This window comes from Phaseolus vulgaris, chromosome 8, assembly GCF_051622355.1.
Source record: "Phaseolus vulgaris cultivar YP4 chromosome 8, ASM5162235v1, whole genome shotgun sequence".
NCBI classification, from domain to species: domain Eukaryota; kingdom Viridiplantae; phylum Streptophyta; class Magnoliopsida; order Fabales; family Fabaceae; genus Phaseolus; species Phaseolus vulgaris.
The window spans coordinates 18,842,446-18,862,025 of NC_143505.1; the positions used below are offsets into that span (position 1 = coordinate 18,842,446).

Genomic DNA, 19,580 nt, shown 5'->3' on the forward strand with positions numbered 1-19,580 from the left:
AGTCAATGTTTGTATGTTTTTCCTCCATATTCACGGCAAGATCTTTCTTGATTGGCGTATTGAAATGTTTTGGTTGCATATGAGCTTTTTATGATTTTTAACTCCTTTCCTGTTTCCTTAACTTTCATTTTTTGAGTTTTGGTCATCAAAAGTTTATTATAGTTTTTTACCCCATTTTATTATGAATAACTTTTGTTTTGGTGTCATGAGATTTTTATTAGGGTTTTTAACCCTATTTTAGTATGATTAACAAATCTTTCACCCTTATATTTGTGATCTTTCCACTTGTATTTGAAAGTTGTAATTTTTTTTCTCTAAAAAAATATTACATTTTTCATAGATATTTGACGTTTTATTATATTTTTTATTTATTTCATGGTGTAGGTTGACAATATTATTGTGATTGTGAGGGAAACCCTAAAAACATAGTGCAATATTTCACAAATTTCTGAACTGTTCAGACGTTGTATAACACATATTTGCTCTAGTCTTTGCCTAATTCATGCTCTAAAACTTTTTTTGGTCACTTTTCGCAAAAGCTTTTTTGGACTAATTTCAATACACATGTGTTAGTCTTTTAAAGTTTATATTTTTTTTACCAAAATACTACATTTCCATTTCTCTTTAGCTCATGGTTATATTGGTGGGTACAGGTTTGAGCAATAGTTGAAAATTTTGAATTTGAATTTCAAATCGCAAACTAATATGGTTTGCCGCTAACAGAGGTTCCTTAAGGCCTACATATGGGTTCAATTGCAGCGAGGGATAAAACAAGAAGCAAAGCATTTTTTTGCAGGGGAAGACTTCAAAAGAAAAAGAGTTGTGTCAAGTGTGACAATGTTCTTTTTTTTTCCTTCAATTAATTAAATGAATCAGTTCATTCAACTTCTAAACATGTTTTAGTTTTCCCCAAATTCAAATATTTCCTTCATTATTAGTTTGATGTTTTATTGTAAAATAATAAACATCAATCCATTTTAGATCTGAATACTCAAAAGCTTTTAAATAACAAATAAATAAGTTATATGTGTAGGCCATGTTATTTTTAACTCAATACATTTATTGTTAACATTATAAGTTGTTTCATTGTTACTATGTTTTAGATCATGAATGTGTCATATTCATGGATGAGCCAACTTTTGGGCTAGATACAAGAGTTGTTGCTATTCATAAGAGCAGTTAGAAACATAATGGACATCGGAAGAGCTTCCTCTATTTGAATCTTTTGATGAGGTAGAATAAACAGAGTAATTTTTTTTTACTAACATCTTTACAAATACTTCCTACACTATCAGTTTGCTATGTTATTGTAAAATAAAATCATGATTCTCATTTATTTAGTTACTTTGAGGTAATATATTAAGAAAATTAAACTACATTCTGATTTGCAATATGTTCTCCTTAGCTAAACAAACTTATTTATTGTGGTTGAATAGTTTTTTCTTTTAAGGAGAAGTGAAACTATTTAGATAATTTGATAATTTTAGCACTATTGGACATGTTTCATTGACAAATTTCAATGGTAGACTATTATAAAAAAAAAGGTGATTGTTAGTTACCCTGATATATTACACATAAATTTGATTTAAGAAAGACTTTAATTTGATCTAAAAAAAATTTAACTGACATATTCTATTGAGAATTTTCTAAATTTTATTTGCCAACTAAATGTAACTTCTTCTTATGAAGCTAGGAGGCCAAGATATAGGATTTGGGGCTACTTGGACACCATTTTCTCATTTAATCAGTTACTTTAAGGTAAAATGTTAACAAACCTGCATTTGTGCTACCCTATTGCCATCCCTAGTTTTAATGAATCAGTTCCATGGAGTAAATTTCATCCTCATACTATACGCAAAAGAACAAAATCATGTCAAAAGATTGTTAATGTTAGGGGAAACCACAAATTCAATCTAACAATTGAAAAAATTGGGGACATAAAGAGTGGTGTTGTAGATTTAAGGAGAATCAAACTCAACCACAATATGCATTAAAGCCAACTTTAACTATAAGCAACCTAAAATGAGGATGATTTTTTTGTGGTCATAGATAAGTGTCATATTTCAGTAATATTTCATATTAAAATACAAGTACTTAAGGATATTTATTGATAAAATAACTATAATTTAACCTCTAATTTATTAATTTAAACCTTTTTTCATATTTTGTGATTATAATATGAATAAGAATGATTTATTCCCAAATTTGTGTTAATTTCAAGATTCTAGGGGAAAATGAAGATGAAAGGGCTAAAGGAGAATAAACAAGATGAAAAGGGAAGGTTGGAATGCTCAAAACTCGCCCAAACATGCCTAGGCCATATGCACTCCAGAGGAACTCGCCCAAGCGACCCCAGACTCGTCCAAGCCAGAAGTTACTTAGTCTAAACCCAATTAGGTTAAATATGAGGTGTGAGACATAACCCTAAAGATAAATTGGGATAATAGAAGGAGATAGAAAAACCTAAAGGAGACAACCGTCAAGGAGAAACATCCTGGATCTTCTTTTCTTGCTTTCCATGCTTGTAATGACCAACATGAGCGACTAATTCTATCCTTTGGGACTGAGAGTAATCTGTTCAAACTCTTATGTATTGAGGTGATATTTAAACATAATATTTTGGTCTTAATTGATATTTGATATTGTCGTTTTATTCTCAATGCTTTTATCATGATTTTGATCATTAGATTTGATTAAAAAATACTTCTAAGCATTTGACCTAAATGATAATGCCTAACATATTTGAATGTTAGGAATATTTGAAATGTTAATTTCTATCTACATATGCTCGTAATGATAAGGACACTACAAAAAAATCATTAAATAGAAACCAATTTTAGAGACAAAAAATAATTAGTTGTTATATTGACTAACTTAGAGACTATTTTAGAGACTAAAAAAAAATTTGGTTTCTAAATTAGTTTTTGTTATTGTTAAATAGTTTCTAAATTGGTATTTAATTAGCTACCAAGGTTTTTGCTACCAAATTTAGAATATAAATAATTGGTAGTTAAACCTTGGTAGCTAATTAGATACCAATTTATAAACTATTTAACAATATTCGAAACTAATTTAGAAACCAAAAACTTTTTCAGTCTCTAAAATGGTCTCTATAATTTAGTCAATATAACAACTAATTATTTTTTGTCTTTAAAATTAGTTTCTATTTAATGATTTTCTTGTAGTGAGAGTTTTTATAAATATGCGAAGAATCGATATTTAGGAGACTAATAATTTTATATGTGATGAATCGATATAAATGAATTTTAGATAGACATCAATATCAATCAAAGATAGAATATTATTATGCTTTTCAAAATACAAAAGGGTGAGAATGATGAACCCCAATCTCAATTTTCCCAATTGAATCAAACAACTCTTTACTTTGCTTTATTTTACATTCTTGCAAGATCATACACAACAAACATCCAACAAAATTTTATATATTATTTTCTATTTAGTGAATATTATACTTGTGAATTCAACTGTTCCTTATGAGTTCGATATCCGTCCTTAGGAACAAATTTATTACTTTTGACACGATACATTTTCCGTAAAATAGTCATCACCACTCAATCCTATATTACCAGTTCAAAGAATGTATTTTATGTTAATCATGGTTGCACAAATTGCATGACACAAAATTCAAGTATCTTCACCTTTTTGGATAGGGTTGTTCAAACCAAAGTGAAGCTTGGAAAAAAATGTTCAGGTGAATGGAAAGGTAAATTTTTTGTTTTGACTAAAAGATCCAAAGTTATTGAATGTAGAATCTAAAGTTAAATTATATTATGGTTAGAGTGATATTCAATTTGAGGAGAATGCATATTTGGATTGGAAAAATAATCAAGTTCACATAAGCATAAAGACTTAAGAACAACATACAAAAGGAAAATGAAAGTAAAAGTATATAATCTGATTCTCAAATGCTCAAAACTAAGTCTTTGCTTGAAATTTATGAAAAATGTAGCTTTGAGGTTAATAAACCTTGTTGTTATGAAGAAGTTTCAATGCAAATAAAATGGAATAAGGGGAGTTGGCTATGGCTAACAAAAAATGATATTTGGGAACTCATTTCAATAATGAAGAACAAATGTATGATTGGTATAAAATGGGTGTATAGAACAAGGTTATACCTTGATGATTCTATTTACAAACATAAAACTTTACTGATTCTAAATAAATACTCTTAAATGGTTGGGGTTTATTATGGTGATACATTTGTGTTTATTGTTAAGTAAGAAAGAATTAAATTTATTGTTTCTCTGTAAATCCGTATGTATGAAAAGTGTTTTACTTGGTTGTCAAATCAACATTTTAAATTATGTTTTGGTAGAAGATATTTATATTGGGTAATTGATGAACATTATTTTATTTACACTTTAAAGTTTTAATAATAGAATATTGGATTGTAATCACGAATAAATTCACTCTTTTAATTGAGATTCATCTAATTGAGTTTATTTATGCTAATTTTTATATTTTTAGCTAGAGTAGATGGTCTGAAGGAATTGTCTACCTTTGCGAGTGAGCCCAATACATGAAAGCCTAAGTTGTTCCCTTGAATCAAAATGGAAAAAGAAATCTGAGTCAAAAGAATTTAGAGAATAAAATCTACAATATCTAATAAACAAAATTGGAAGCAAATCATTCGTGAAGATACGAAGAAACAAATTTGCAATTAAATAGGAAACAAAATCCAAAAATTCTGGAAAGTTTGAAACTTGTCTTAACAAAGATATATTTATCAGATTATTGCAGTAGAATAAACCTATAAAAAAGATACAAGCTTCATGAAGAATTCATCAAGCTTCAGAGTTTGACGGAGAACATTAGGGTTTTCTTAGTTTTTTATTTTCTTCGTAGTACTCCTTTCATTTTGCCTCCGTATGGAAGACTAAACTCTTTGGGGTTGATTCTATCATGATTTTGCAATAAATTTAGAATAGTTTCTATTCAATAAAGTTTTATTCTTAAATTCTTTATAACAGATTGTGTTTTACTGTTGGTCTTTTTGAATATGGTTTATGTCAAAAGAATTATTTCTGAACGCTTGTTGAGAATTCGGTTCTTTTCCTTAACTAATTAGAGTTCTTGGTGAATTCACTTAGTCTTAATCAAACTTTTGTTTGCTTAATTCAAGAGGTAGAAGATAAACATCTCACAAGTAAACTTTGGAACTAGTGAGATACTAAATATATAAGTGAACCCTTGTTTTTATGATAAGATTTGTTGAATTTGATTGACGCTTGTTTGATTAAGTTTCTATCACGAAAATCAATATACAATAAAGTGAATCCAGAAGAAATTGAAATAGGAGAAGGGATTGAAGATTCTGATCCAAGGAACTCCACATTCATTCTCTATTGAAGAACAACTAAATCAAATTTCTCACTTTGCTACCGTAGTTGAATGAATTGTATTGTAGGTTGGTATTATGACTCAAAGAAATGAAACAGGCAAGAGGAGGAAGCTAATCCGTTGGCATTATTCCAGCTTAAAGCAAGGAATCTAGTTTTTTAATTGATCAACAACATTTACATTTACGATTAATATGAAAGTTTGAACAGACTAAGAAATTAAGAGATATACATTATAATTACCAGACTGACTTACTTTTATCTTAAAAGGGCCTACTACTATGACTATATTTAGCAAACTGAAACAAAAAATATAAGGTCACGTTAATTAATAAAGCAAATATGTAACATGAATACAAAAGGAGGAAAAACAAGAAAATGACAAAAACATCTTCAAAAGGTGGCAAAACACCTATTTATATTGTTTGCAATCAGAACTGAACACCCATCAAAGAGAACTCATTTCAGTTGCTGGTAACCAATTCAAATGCTGGGTGATTTCTCATTGCTGGGAAATGCTGTAAAAGAATTGGTTGTAACTGTGCTTGATTCTCCTTTCTTAGAGCTCTTATTTTCTATCTTCCACTGATACTTGTAATGCTAACAGTATTGGTGGAAGAAAATCTATGACTTCCTTTAGATGACACTGAATTCAGCAAATTATGCCTCAGGATGAATGCAGGTTGATTTGGAGGTGGAAGAAATGCAACCTCACTGTTAAGCATAGAAATTACTGCAGCCATGGTGGGTCGGTCTATAGCAAGTTCTTGCACACATAGAAGTGCTATGTGAATGAACCTTAAAATATCTTTATTATGACTAGGATCATACACTTCTGGATCTATTAAAGAAGATATATTTCCTTCCCTCCACTGTATCCAGGCCTAAAATGAAAAGAAAAGTAAACATTTGGATGTTGAATGAACAAAAGGCAAAAGTTCCTGTAAATGAGAAATGATTTTCTAGACTTACAAATCCCAAGAGGCTAAGAACATGCTCATCATCATGAAAGCTTGAATTTCTTCTTCCACTTACAATCTCTAGTGCCAAAACACCAAAGCTAAAGACATCTGATTTCTCTGAAAATAGTCCTTGCATTGCATATTCGGGGGACATATAGCCACTGCATTCATATATAAAAGAATGATTCTCCAAGTATTGATATATATTATGGTGGACAGAAGAGCAGACTTACTATGTTCCAACAATTCTGTTAGTGTTGGCCTCATCTTCACTCCCTCCAAATATTCTTGCCATACCAAAGTCTGATATTTTTGGATTTAGTTCTTCATCAAGCAATATATTACTTGTCTTCAAATCTCTGTGTATGATTCTTAGTCTGGAATCCCTGTGAAGATAAAGCAATCCTCGAGCTATTCCTTCTATTATGCTACAGCGCTTCCTCCAATCTAGGAGTTTACTTTTTGATGGATCTGAAACATAAGGGTAGAGTTATACTTTTAAGAACACAGTATTAGAAGTTGAGTCATCTAAAGGCCCTGATTAGCATGCTTTCAAAGAAAACTCACTAGTTATTAAATGAATGTTTATAACTTGAACAATTGTGTCCTAAATAAATAAAAACAAAAATAGTATGGAATTGGTTATGAGAAAAACACTAGAGAAGGTATAAAACACTAACCAAAGATTAACACATCCAAGCTTTTATTTGGCAAGTACTCATATATCAACATCTTTTCGTCACCTCCAATACAACAGCCAAAAAGTCTTACAAGATTACGGTGTTGAAGCTTGGAAATGACCACTACTTCGTTCATGAATTCTTCTTGACCTTGCCCAGATGTTCTAGAAAGTCTTTTAACTGCTATTTCCTGTCCATCTTGCAGTTTCCCCTGCGAAAACAATATTAAGATGAGAACTGCAGAACTGATTCAAATATTATAACTTTGTTTAAAGGTACCTTGTACACAGGTCCAAAACCACCCTGCCCAAGTTTGTTGGACAGGTGGAAGTTGTTTGTGGCTGTTGCAAGCCTTTCAAAATCAAATAGTAACAGCTCCTGGAGTTTAACTTGTGACAGTTCTTCTATTACTTGGTGGCTTGGATGTTCTGGTGTTTCACCTTTTTTGTTCAATAATTGAAAAGCTTTGATGTTCCTTTTTCTTGCTGATTTGATTGAATGCCATATTTTGGCTGGTGTTACAAACATAACGTAAGCTTAATTAGGTCCTTTACCAGCCGGATGTAAAATTTATTATCAATTAATTCTGAAACAATACAAAGATAACATACCTGGGTGATTAGAAGTCCTCCACATGACATATGCAGAAGTAACTATGATGACTGTTACTACTGACACTGTAATTCCAGTGATCATTGCTGTGTTTGTCCCTTTATCTGTTATGTAGAAAAAAATAAATTTAAAATATGAGGAATCCAGTTCAAAGAAACAGTGTTTTAAATGTTTGAGCAGACCTAGCATACCATGTTCAAGATCAGAGTCAGCTACACGAACATATAAATCAAGTCCTCCCTCTGCCATTTGTTGTATGTCTATAAGATTCCCAGTCCAAGACATGCAACCGATTCCAACATCAAAAGAATAAGCAACACAAGAGCAATTCTCCAAGCATTGGCTTCTGCATTCAGTGTCAACAATAATCCCTTCTGGAAAATCGGGAACTTTAACCATTTGCAGTTTCGAAAAGCCATCTTCCTTTGCACTTACGTTTTGATCTCTGACCCTTTCACACTGCAAAGGTGTGCTCCTAACACATCCACTAGTCCAGTTTTGTCTATTCCATTCTTCTTTCTTCCTCGGCTCAAACCCTTTCAAACAATTGCATATTGGTGAGCTTTCTGCATTACAAATAGCGAATGACCCACATATTCCATAAACATCACAATCTGATTCTTGACTAGTCCATGTAATTTCCATCTCCTTCTTCTTATTATTCCACGATATTTGGTTATATTGGCCTCGCGAATTCAACATATACATAAAAATTTGTTGCGGACTTGCTACTGTGTAATAGAAATATGTATTTCCTTCCTCATCATCCCCAGCTTTGAAAGAATAAAGAAACGATGACATGGATATCCCTGTAAAGATCCCACCATTCCATGGACCACTGCGCCAGTATGGTCGAGTTTCATTCCAAATGAACACTTCAATTATATTTATGCGTCGAAGAACCCTGGAAGAAAAGCTCCCAACGGAGGGATTAGAAGGGCTTTTCCATGATGTAATTTCTACTTTCGTACCTGTTCTTACATTGGTTGAAGTTTTCATACCGGGCAATAACGTATTTGAAGGGTGCTCAAAACTATCCCACAAGATGATTCCCCTTGTGGTTTCAGTGAGGACTAGCTTACCAGAATCTAAAAGCTGGGCACTTGTATTGGATGATGTCGTTGACACATTTGTTGACCAAATCACTTGATTCTGACCATTCAACACCACAAGATTCCCATCTTCAGATATGGTGACAACACCAGAAGAATCACTCAGTGGTTGGTTTCTGTTAGCCACCCATGTGACAGGGAATTTGCTTTTCCACCAAATTCCCACATAACGATTGGTAGAATTTTGAGGGGTGAAGAAGCCCAAGGTGAAGTTGCCACCAGTGGAGGTTATAGTTTCATTGTCCTTGATGAACTGAGATGAGTTGATGGTGTCTGTGGCAGTACCAAAATCCAAAGCACAACAACACAGTATGAACAAAACAACGAACATGTTGTTTGCACGGCTTCTGAAATCCATTACTACGAACCAAATGGCCACTGTAAGATTTGACAGTGTCCCTTTGAAGTCAACGGTTTGTGCCATGCAAATGTTTATACATCTTTCATTCAGTTTCCTTGATAGAAAAAGTGAATAGAATAAACAGGCTTCACAATCACATCTTTCATTTCACTCTCTCCTTCTATTGTTTCTTCTTTCACAAAATTTACATACCTCGTCAAATCTGTGAGGAATATTTCTGTAGTCAAATTTGACTTGGTAGGTTGCTCACGTAATTTTACTAAACTAGTATTAGTTGTCTAATTCTTTATTAAAACTATACCTTTATATTAGTTTTCAAGGTAGTTGCTATCCAATAATTTACTTTTATAGTTGCCAATATCTTAAAAGTTTCATCATATCTTGAGGAATGGAGACTTCCCTTAATTCACCTTAGTCTTGTCCTCAATTTTCGGTCTTTTCGTCATATTGTTCATTCTCTCTTCTTGATACAGTACCACGTTCAAGTTATTTTTAAGGGTTAAAGTATTGACTGTTCATGATACAATTTTCATTATTTCCCTTCTAAGAGAGGGTTGTCTATTTACAGGTTTGAATCCTAGGATGTACGAACTGACAGACATGGTCCAATGAAATCCAATTAGTAGATGATCATGGTTTCCATGTAATTATCGTATGATGATTGTTTAATAATGTTGCTAACTGATTTGGGGAACATGACATAGAATAGCCGGAGGCTAACTAGTCGAGTACCTACATGTATAATTGAATTTCAGTAAAACTAAAGATATCTCACAAAAAATCTATTTGAAACACAATTATTATTACTCAACAATTTGATTTAGATTTTTTTTCAAATATTTAATAAATTAAAATTTTGTAAATATGAATAAATTTATTTGTGAAAAAAAAATCTAAGTTACTCTAAGAATAACTTTGGAAAGCTTATTCTATCTTATATTTTATTTTTTCTGTTAAAGGTGAAATACTTATTCGAACTATTATATTAAAATTAAACAAAGGATTAATATGTAGTTTTAAAGCTACTTGAAGAGATGCTTTATGTAGCCCTTTAATTTCAATTTATAAAATAATAATAACAATTTTTCCTTGATTTTTAAAATAAGAATTTCATGGAAATATCAAAGTTTAATTTATAGTACTAAAATCAAAATTTTAATGTTTATTTAATTACAATTTTAATAATATTTTGAAAAAGTAAACTAGAAAGCAATAAAATAATAATTTTATGTTTTAAAATAATAATAATAATAATAATAGTATTGTAATTGACAATTCTATCTTAGATTTTACTTTGAATAAAGTAATTTAACAGTGTTTTAGAATAAATAATTGTAGTGATAAAGTTAATCGATTATATACTATTTTAAATCTCACCAGATCAATTTAATTGATCAAACAAAAGATGTAATGGATTATGTTTTAGAAATATTTTAAAACATTTTTTTTTCTAAAATATTTTAACTCGTTTGTAATGGTTGTGTGTTGGTTTTATGATTATCTTTATGTGAAAGACTCTAATAACATTTATACAGAAAGCTAACACATCTAAACATATGTATCCATCTTCAAATTTATTCTTTATTATCAAAACATCATATTTTGAGGCTTGAGGTTCTTCAATTCAATACTTTTATATTCAGGCTATTAATGCAAATATTTTCTAAAAGTACAAAATCAGTTCTCCAATATTTAGAGTCAGTTGTTAGCTTGAAATTGAAGTTTTATTTACTAAATGAATGGATTAAAAAATAATTAGATTGAGAAACTCATCATTATTTCTTCTTAGACTACTATCCTTTTCAAGTGATGTTTTTTTTATAATTTTTGTTGGTTCTTTTGATAGGATTTCATAAGGGATTGAGTTGAGATTTATTAAGGTTCGAGATCTTGGTTTTTGTCTTGTCTTTTTTATTTTTCTAGTATGTGTTGTAAGAATTAGGAAAATATTGGATTAACTTCGTCAAGTTGGCTAAGTAACTCAATGTGTCTTTTTTACGACAACAAATCAATATAATCCTTCATATTTTTCCCCCTTTTCTCTTTATCTCACAACTAGAAAATTAATAAATAAAAACTAATTTTAAAGATAAAAATAATTAATTATTACATTTACTAAATTAGATATTATTTTATAATCTAAGAAAATATTGGAATATAAAGTAGTTTGTATTATTAATAAAAATTTATAAATTAGTTTCTAAATTGGTATCTAATTAGTTATCAATGCTTTAACCATCAAATTTATAATAATTGATAACTAAAATCTTGAAAGCTAATTAAATACCAATTTAAAAATTAATTTAATTTTTCATTAATAATATTTTAGATATCGATACCAGTAATTTTATTGAGATTTGTTGTGATTATTAAATATTTTATTGAGATGGTTAGACTGGTGAGGTAGTGTTATTTACATAGCTTAATCGTTATTAGGAGGAGTATTGACATTCATATTATTGAAAATATATAGAAAATATTTATAATTTGAACTTATATCAGTTTTTAGGATTTTTTTTTTGTTATGTTTCAAATTTTAAATATGGGTTAGATAAAGAAAGAGATATTATGTTGTTGTTTATTTAAGAAGTTAAAATTAAAAAAATTGTTATTATTTGATTCTTTTAGCTACATTTTCGTTTAATAGATAGAGTGAGTGATAAATGTCAAATCTTTTTAATTTTCATATCAAATTAGACATGAAAAATGAATGGATTATATGTAAAATATCTTAAAAAAATGTATTTTTCCAAGAAATGATTGATCCAAAAGGAGATAAAGGAATGTAAAAATTGAAAAAAACTTGTAGAAAAATGAAATTTTTTTAAAAACTTAAATTATATGTAGGAGGAAACTATTGTTTTAAGGTTGTACCGACCAGGTCATCGGTTGTGATGACGTGTCTGGCACGTGACCATGTGGGGCGTGCTCAACAGAACACGTGGACAAGGGAGAGATGAATGGTTCAGGAGTGAGCATAGTCGTCGACTCATGGAAGTGGCGTGCTGCAATGAACATAGCTGGTTGTCGCCGGGTTTGTGTGATATCGACGTGTTAGACAATGGGAGATCGGGTGGTCAGACGTCGTCTATGGGGGCACATCGCCGGATCTTCCAGGAAACCTAGTTAAAACCGTTGGAGGCTCAGAAGAGTAGTTTCCAACGAGTGATTCCAGTAAGATGGTTGTTGCACCAGCGTGGGGAACGAAGGTCGAGTAAGCTGGGGGGAACACCTTGCTCATCGGCGACGGGACTCCCAGAGTGGACATTCATTGGTGGCAAGGCTTCCCCAGCTAGAACGTGTACGGTGTAGCAATGGGGAGGGTGACACTCACGACAAGCGATATCACAAAGATGATGCACTTTGTTGCATCCGGTACTCGCCTTGTCATGTGGTGTTTCACAACGTAGTATGTGCTAGATTACTCTTTGAATAAGAAACTTAGCCGCACGACTGGTTATTACACAGAAATAACGCTCAAGTTACCCCAACCCAGATGACGACACGTGTAGGGTTGGATGCTACCTGTTACCCCAACCCGGATGATGACACGTGTAGGGTTGGATGCAATATGGAAACGAAGCTCAAGTTATCCTAGCTCAGATGATGACACATGTAGGGCTGGGTGCTACCTGTTACCCCAGCCCAGATGGTGACACGTGCAGGGTTGGATGCGAGCCACGCGTCCAAAGCGTAACTGCCTGGAGAGAGAAAAAACCTAGCTATAAAGGTAAACTTAACAGAATTTGCAGAGGTACGTTTTTCATTACGGCTGATTGCTTTGGGTTGAGGGCACTTTAGTACGGTTCTGCAGAGTATATTTTTCTCTCATTTTTTGGGTGTTCTTGTCACTGACTTGATTGTCGGAGCGCCACCGGCCGTAGAGGCGCCACCTTGTGTTTTTCAGGTTCTCAGAGAGGCTATCTGTGGTGTGGACTTGAAGGGCACGTGGTGTCAAGCTGGTGAGGGAGAACGTGACGAGGCAACGCTCTTGCGCTAGGTCAACCGGTAGGAACAAAGGTGTAAAAACAATTCAACTACATCTATTGCCAAAAATCCAATTTAACATGAGAGAACTAAGTTTATCAATGTTAGGTTTCATGTTAGGAAAAGTATGATTTCGACGTTAGATTATTCTACAAAAATAAAAGGCTTTAATGAAGTTTATTGAAAATTTGGAATTAGTTGACGTTCCCTTGGTAGGTAGGAAGTTTAGTTGGTACAAGCCAAACGGGTTAGTAAAAAGCAGAATTGACATAGTGTTGGTTTCAAAAGGAATGGTTGGATTTTTTGGCCAAACTGCCAACAACTCGTGTTAAGTAGAACAATCTCAGATCATTGTGATGTTATACTTAGAGAGGTGTCCGTGGACTGGGACCCGAAACCGTTTAGGTGTTTAGATGTTTGGCTAGGAGATAGCAGGTTTAAGGAGTTTGTGAGGTCAAGCTGGTCGTCCTATGAGGTTGTAGGAGACAAAATCTTTGTTTTTAAGGACAAATTGAAAAAGTTGAAAGCTGAGTTAAAGGTATGGAATAAGGAAGTATTCGGTGATGTGAATCAGGCTAGTAAGGAGGTATAAAAAAGGATTGAAGTTTTTGACGAACGCAACGACGTGTGTGGGTTAGCTGTGTCTGAACGGGAGGAAATAAAGGCTCTTCTTACTGAATTTAATAAAGTTAAGTTTAAACTGGAGGCGGTCAAGCAATTTTCCAAGCATTGGCTTCTACAATCAGTCTCAACAGGAGACCGTTCGAAAAAATCAACTTAAGCGTTTGTATTCTTTCAAAGCTAGGGATGATGAGGAAGGAAATGCATATTGTTAATATTATTAATATTTTAAATATTATTAATATTTTAAATATTAATTATAATAATATTATTATTATTAATATTAATAATAATATTATTATTAATATTAATATTATTATTACTAATAATATTATTAATATTAATATTAAAAAAATTAATATTAATATTATCACTAATATCAATATTATTATTATTATTATTATTAAAAATATTTAATATAAATCCGTATGAAAAAATCCGTATGTAATGTTAACTTTACATACAGATTCAGATTCGTATATAAAAATCCGTACGTAACGCTGACTTTACATACAGATCCAAATCCATATGTAAAAATCCGTATGTAATGCTGATTTTACATTCGGATCCATATCCATATGTAAAAATTCATATGTAACGTCACTTTACATACGGATTCAAATCCATATGTAAAATCCGTATGTAATGTTCAATTTGCAAATGGATTTGAATCCGTATGTAATAAATAGTATGTAAATAGCAAATTTCTTGTAGTGTTATTCCATGGACCACTGCCCTGGTCGATTTTCATTGCAAATGAACACTTCAAGTATATTTATGCGTCGAAGAACACTAGAAGCGAAGCTCCCAACGGAGGGATTAGAAGGGCTTTTCCATGTTGTAAGTTCTAGTTTCGTACCTGTGCTTACATTGGTTGAAATTTTCATACCGGGCCATAACGTATTTCAAGGGTGCACAAAACTATCCCACAAGAAGGTTCCCCTTGTGGTTTTAGTGAGGACTAGCTTACCAGAATAAAAAAGCTTGGCACTTGTATTGGATGATGTTGTTGACACATTTGTTGACCAAATCACTTGTTTCTGACCATTCAACACCACAAGATTGCCATCTTCAGATATGATGACAACTCCAGAAGAATCATTCAGTGGTTGGTTTCTGTTAGTGATAGGTTACAACTACTGTGCTTGCTAAGAAAGATGTTAACTCTGAATATTCTACTCTAGGTTTAAGAAACTTTTCCCATGTCTTTTATTTACGTTTCTCATCACCTAAATAGGAGATGATGTGGGCTGATACAAGTCATTGGGCCCTAAAGCTCTATAGCCAAAATTAGACATGACAATACTAATAATCTATTAAATAACATAGTCTTTCATCCATGAGGGCTTCTTCTTCTTTCTGATGGGCTTGCTGTCTTGGGGGCCCAATACTCTATCATTTCCATCCGCTTGTGGTGACGCTTTGTCCTCAAAGTGGGTAGGGAAATCATTTTGGGTTGGGCTTGGACTTTGTGGGTTGGTGGTACTGCTATTAGGGTTACAAGGGAGGGTAAAAGGAGTGTTATGGAGTGTTGAGTGGGGGAGGGACTCGAGGCTAATATCCACGTGGCTAGGTAATGGTGGGTTGGTGGGATTGGCATTATTAGGTGAGAGAATGAGTGGAGCATGCTGGATTGGTGAGTGGGAGAGTGGCTCGAGGTTAATATCCACGTGGCTAGGTAATGGTGGGTTGGTGGGATTGACATTATTAGGTGAGAGAATGAATGGAGCATGCTGGATTGGTGAGTGGGAGAGTGGCTCAAGGTGCTTTTCCATTTCCACATGCAGCTTTTGACGTGGTGGCTGGTCATTGGGTAAGAGGGGTGGTGTGGCTAGGAAATTAGGTGAAAGGGGGGGTGTGGTAACGTTAAATTTGGTGGGCCGAGTAGGGTTGGCTATTGAATTAGGTGAAAGGGGCTGTGAGGTAACATCGATTGTTGTGGGCAGGGTTGGTGCGGCTACTGAAGTAGGTGAGAGGGAGTTTGAATTAGAGTTATGTTTAGTGGGCAGAGAGATGCGACTTGAGTTTGAGTTTGAAAAGTGCAAGGGTGGGGGTCCTTTGTAGCCTCGAAGTAACGAAACGTGGAAGACGGGGTGGATCTTCGAAGTGGCTGGCAGTCGGAGTTCATACGCCACCGCGCCGATACGGCGGAGGATTTCAAACGGTCCAGAGTAGCGCGGCGCGAGCTTATGTGAAACGCGACGTTCCACGGATTGTTGTCGATACGGTTGGAGGCGGAGCCATACCCATTCGTCGATGTTGAAGGACACGTTCGAGCGGTGTCGGTCAGCGTTGTCCCGCATGCGTTGGCGTGTGCACTAGATGCTTCTTCAATTCGTGTAAGATGACGGTGTGTTGGTGGAGGAGCTCGGTCACGGTGGTCCCGGAGCGTGGGGTATGGAGCAAATCCAAAGTGGATGGTGGTGGACGACCGTAAAGCGCCGTGAAGGGTGATGTTCCTATGGCTGAATGATGAGATGTGTTGTACCACAGTTCCGCAAGGTGAAGGAAGCGATATCACGAGGTCGGGTGGTCACTGGTAAAACAACGAAGGTATGCTTCTAAGCCTCTGTTTATCACTTCTGTTTGGCCATCTGTCTTGGGGTGGTATGATGAACTGAACTTGAGGGTTGTGCCTTATGCTTGAAACAGGGTTTTTTAGAATTTGCTAATGAAAATGGGGTCTCGGTCAGACACAATGGATTTTAGAATCCCATGAAGGCGACATATTTCGCTTGAGAATCGTCGTGCAATACTCTCAGCTGTGTAGTGGGTTGGAAGCGCAAGAAAGTGGGCGTATTTTGTGAGTCGGTCACAGATGACCCAATGACGGTGTGACCCGCGGATGAAGGTAGGTGTGTAATAAAATCCATGGATAAGTCTTCCCACACTTGATCTGGTATTGGGAGAGGTTGTATTAACCCCTGAATTTTCTTTGGTAGGTACTTGTTGCGTTGACATGGAGAGCACTGTTGTATGAAGGTTTTAACGTCCCTCGTCCATCCTGGCCAGTAGAAGGACGCGACCACTCGTGCCAATGTGGATGTTAAACCTGAGTGACTTGCGGTAGGAGATTCATGGCATTCTTGGAGAACCTGTTGGCGAAAATTGTCGGCCTCTAGAAGAAAAATTTTGTTGCGAAAAAATAACAGTCCTTTGCGTGTGTGGAATAGGGATGGTGAAGGTTGGTTGTGAGTGTACTGCTGTATTACTTGGAAGCCGTCACTGGTGGCGAAGTAATGTTGGAGGGTTTGGAAGATGGTCGGCATGGGAGAAGAGATGGACAAAAACACTGATTTGGGTGTCGATTCTTGGCGGGAAAGGGCATTAGCTACGACATTTGTTTTTCCAGGTTTGTATACTATCTTAAAATCATATCCTTGTAGCTTGGCAGTCCACTTTTGCTGTTCTGGGGTTTGGATTGTTTGGGATAACAGGGTGTTGAGGCTTTTTTGGTCAGTGAAAATGGTGAAATGTGTACCAAGTAAATACTGACGCCACTTTTTAATTGCTTCTGTAATTGCATGCATTTCTCAGACATAAACTGATGCGGATTGGAGGCGGGGACACATTTTTTTGCTGAAGAAAGCTATGGGATGGTTGGCTTGGCTGAGGACGGCCCCTACAGCTACAGCAGAGGCATTTGTTTCCACTGTGAAGGGTTGTTGGAAGTCTGGAAGGCGTAGTGTAGGAATTTTTGCCATGTGTGCTTGTAATATTTGAAAGGCCTCTTGTGCCGCTGATGTCCATGTAAATTGTTTGTGTTGTAATAAATCGGTGAGCGGAGAGGCGAGAGTGGCGTAGTGGTGAACGAATTTTCTATAAAAACCCGTAAGGTCGAGGAAAACACGTAAATCCGTGAGTGAACGTGGTTGTGGCCAACTTGTGATTGCTTGAATTTTGTCTGGGTCTGGTGCGACACCTATAGATGAAATAAGGTGACCCAAATAGCTAACTTGGGTGGTAGCGAAGCTGCATTTAGATAGCTTAGCAAAGAAATGATGTTGTGCCAATAATTGCAAAATAAGCTCTAAATGAGTTAGGTGGTCTTGAAGTGTGGGACTGTAGACCAAAATATCATCAAAAAAGACAAGAACAAACCGTCTGAGATAAGGCCTAAGTAGATCATTCATTGCTGCTTGAAAAGTTGATGGTGCATTTGTCAAGCCGAAAGGCATCACTAGGAATTCATAGTGACCATCCATTGTTCTGAAAGCTGTTTTGTGAGTATCTATGGGGGTGAGGTGAATTTGGTGGTATCCAGAGTATAAGTCAATCTTAGTGAAAACAATAGTCGAACCCAATTCATCTAGCAATTCATCAATGGTGGGAATGGGGAAGCGGTCACAGATTGTGGCTGCATTTAAGGCTTTATAGTCCATACAAAAACGCCATGTACCATCTTTTTTTTTAATCAAAAGAACTGGGGAGGAGAAGGGGCTAGTGCTTGGTTTGATAATGCCTTCGTGAAGCATTGTTTGAATAAGGGTAGAGATGGTGGATTTTTGTGAGTGAGGGTAGCGATATGGTTTAACATTAATGGGTGATGTGTGAGAGAGGAGTGGTATGTGGTGGTCATGGGGCCGTGGAGGTGGTAGACCTCGAGGAATTTGAAAAATGGTTTGATGTTGAAGAAGGATGGATTGTATTGAAAATGGCAGAGAGAATAACGGAGAGGATGGTGTTTGTATGCTGATTTCTAGAGGGAGGGTGGAATCTGATGGTGAGTCAATGGATAAAAGATGGATGGATGCCATGGCTTTTGTGGAAAGGAGTTGGCAGAACTGATGATAGGTAGCTGGGGTTGGTGTGGTGGGTGTGCTGGCTTTTAGAGTGATTTGTTGGTTGAGATGGGTGAAGGCTATGCTGGGGATAGAGAAATCAGCTATAATTGGGCCTAAAGTGCGCAACCAATCGATCCCTAAAACAACATCTTCTCCTTCTATGGGAAGGAGGTAAAGAGGAATTGTGAAGGTAGTGTTTTGGAGAGCGATATTAACTGAGGGACAAATGCCCTGACACGTGATAAAAGCTCCATTTCCAACCATGACGGTAAATAGGGGACTGGGTGAGATGGGTAGGTGAAGGTGATGGGCAATGCGAAGCTGTAAAATATTGTGGGAGCTACCAAAATCTATTAGGACTGTGACTGGGAGGTTGTTGATGAGACCCGTGAATTTAAGGGTTTTTGGTGAGAGGGTACCGTTTAGAGCATGTGGTGACAGGTGGAAATGGATCATGTCATATGTAGGTGTGAATTCTAGGGTTTCTTCCGCGGAGGCCGAGGGACAGTTAGGGTTGTCTAGGAGTAAAAGAAATCTGGAGCTAGAACATTTGTGGCCTGGGTAAAAATTTTCATCGCAGTTATAACATAAACCTAATACTCTCTTTTCCTGAAGTTGTGCAGCTGTGAGACGTTTAATGGGTAAGGTAGGGGTGGGTGGTAGGTTATGGGGTACAACAGGGTGATTGAGATTGGTTTGGGTAGTCGTGGTTGTTGGAGGAAGGTGTGGGTGACGTGAGTTATTGGTGGTGTGGTGCTGAACATTTGTAAGGTTTGGGGAACGAAAGGGTTTAGGTTTGGAGCCTCTGATTTTATCTTCGATGAGTTTGGCAAGGCCAATAGCCTGGGAAATGGAATAGGGATTAAGTATAGCAAGTTCCCTTCGGATTTCGGGATGGAGGCCTGAAGTGAAACAATTCAGAATGGTTTCTGGGGACAAACCTTGGACACAGTTACATATTTTTTCAAAGCGTGCCTGGTATTCTGAAACTGAAGAATGTTGGTGTAGTTTGAATAGTTCAGCTTGGTGGTTGGTATAGGAAGAGGGCCAATCTGCAAGAAGGTTGTTCTAAGGCATCCACTTAAACCAGCTAAGGGCATC

General features: G+C 35.2%; 1 protein-coding gene and 1 long non-coding RNA gene across 2 annotated transcripts; one reads left to right on the forward strand and one right to left on the reverse strand.

Annotated features, from left to right (window-relative positions):
- Nucleotides 1–5,660: 5,660 nt before the first annotated feature.
- Nucleotides 5,661–9,291, reverse strand: LOC137825548 (G-type lectin S-receptor-like serine/threonine-protein kinase At1g11300). The gene is made up of 7 exons (XM_068631240.2): nt 7,806–9,291; nt 7,614–7,718; nt 7,282–7,514; nt 7,003–7,213; nt 6,556–6,793; nt 6,333–6,483; nt 5,661–6,244 (listed from the first exon to the last, which is right to left on the reverse strand). The coding sequence occupies exons 1-7, from the start codon at nt 9,148–9,150 to the stop codon at nt 5,936–5,938; spliced, it is 2,592 nt and encodes an 863-aa protein (XP_068487341.2). The 5' UTR covers nt 9,151–9,291; the 3' UTR covers nt 5,661–5,935.
- Nucleotides 9,292–16,347: 7,056 nt separating this feature from the next.
- LOC150025484 (uncharacterized) lies at nt 16,348–17,463 on the forward strand. Its single transcript, XR_016514740.1, has 3 exons — nt 16,348–16,546; nt 16,638–17,047; nt 17,233–17,463. It is a non-coding gene; the product is annotated as an uncharacterized LOC150025484 (long non-coding RNA).
- The last annotated feature ends 2,117 nt before the right edge of the window (nt 17,464–19,580 follow it).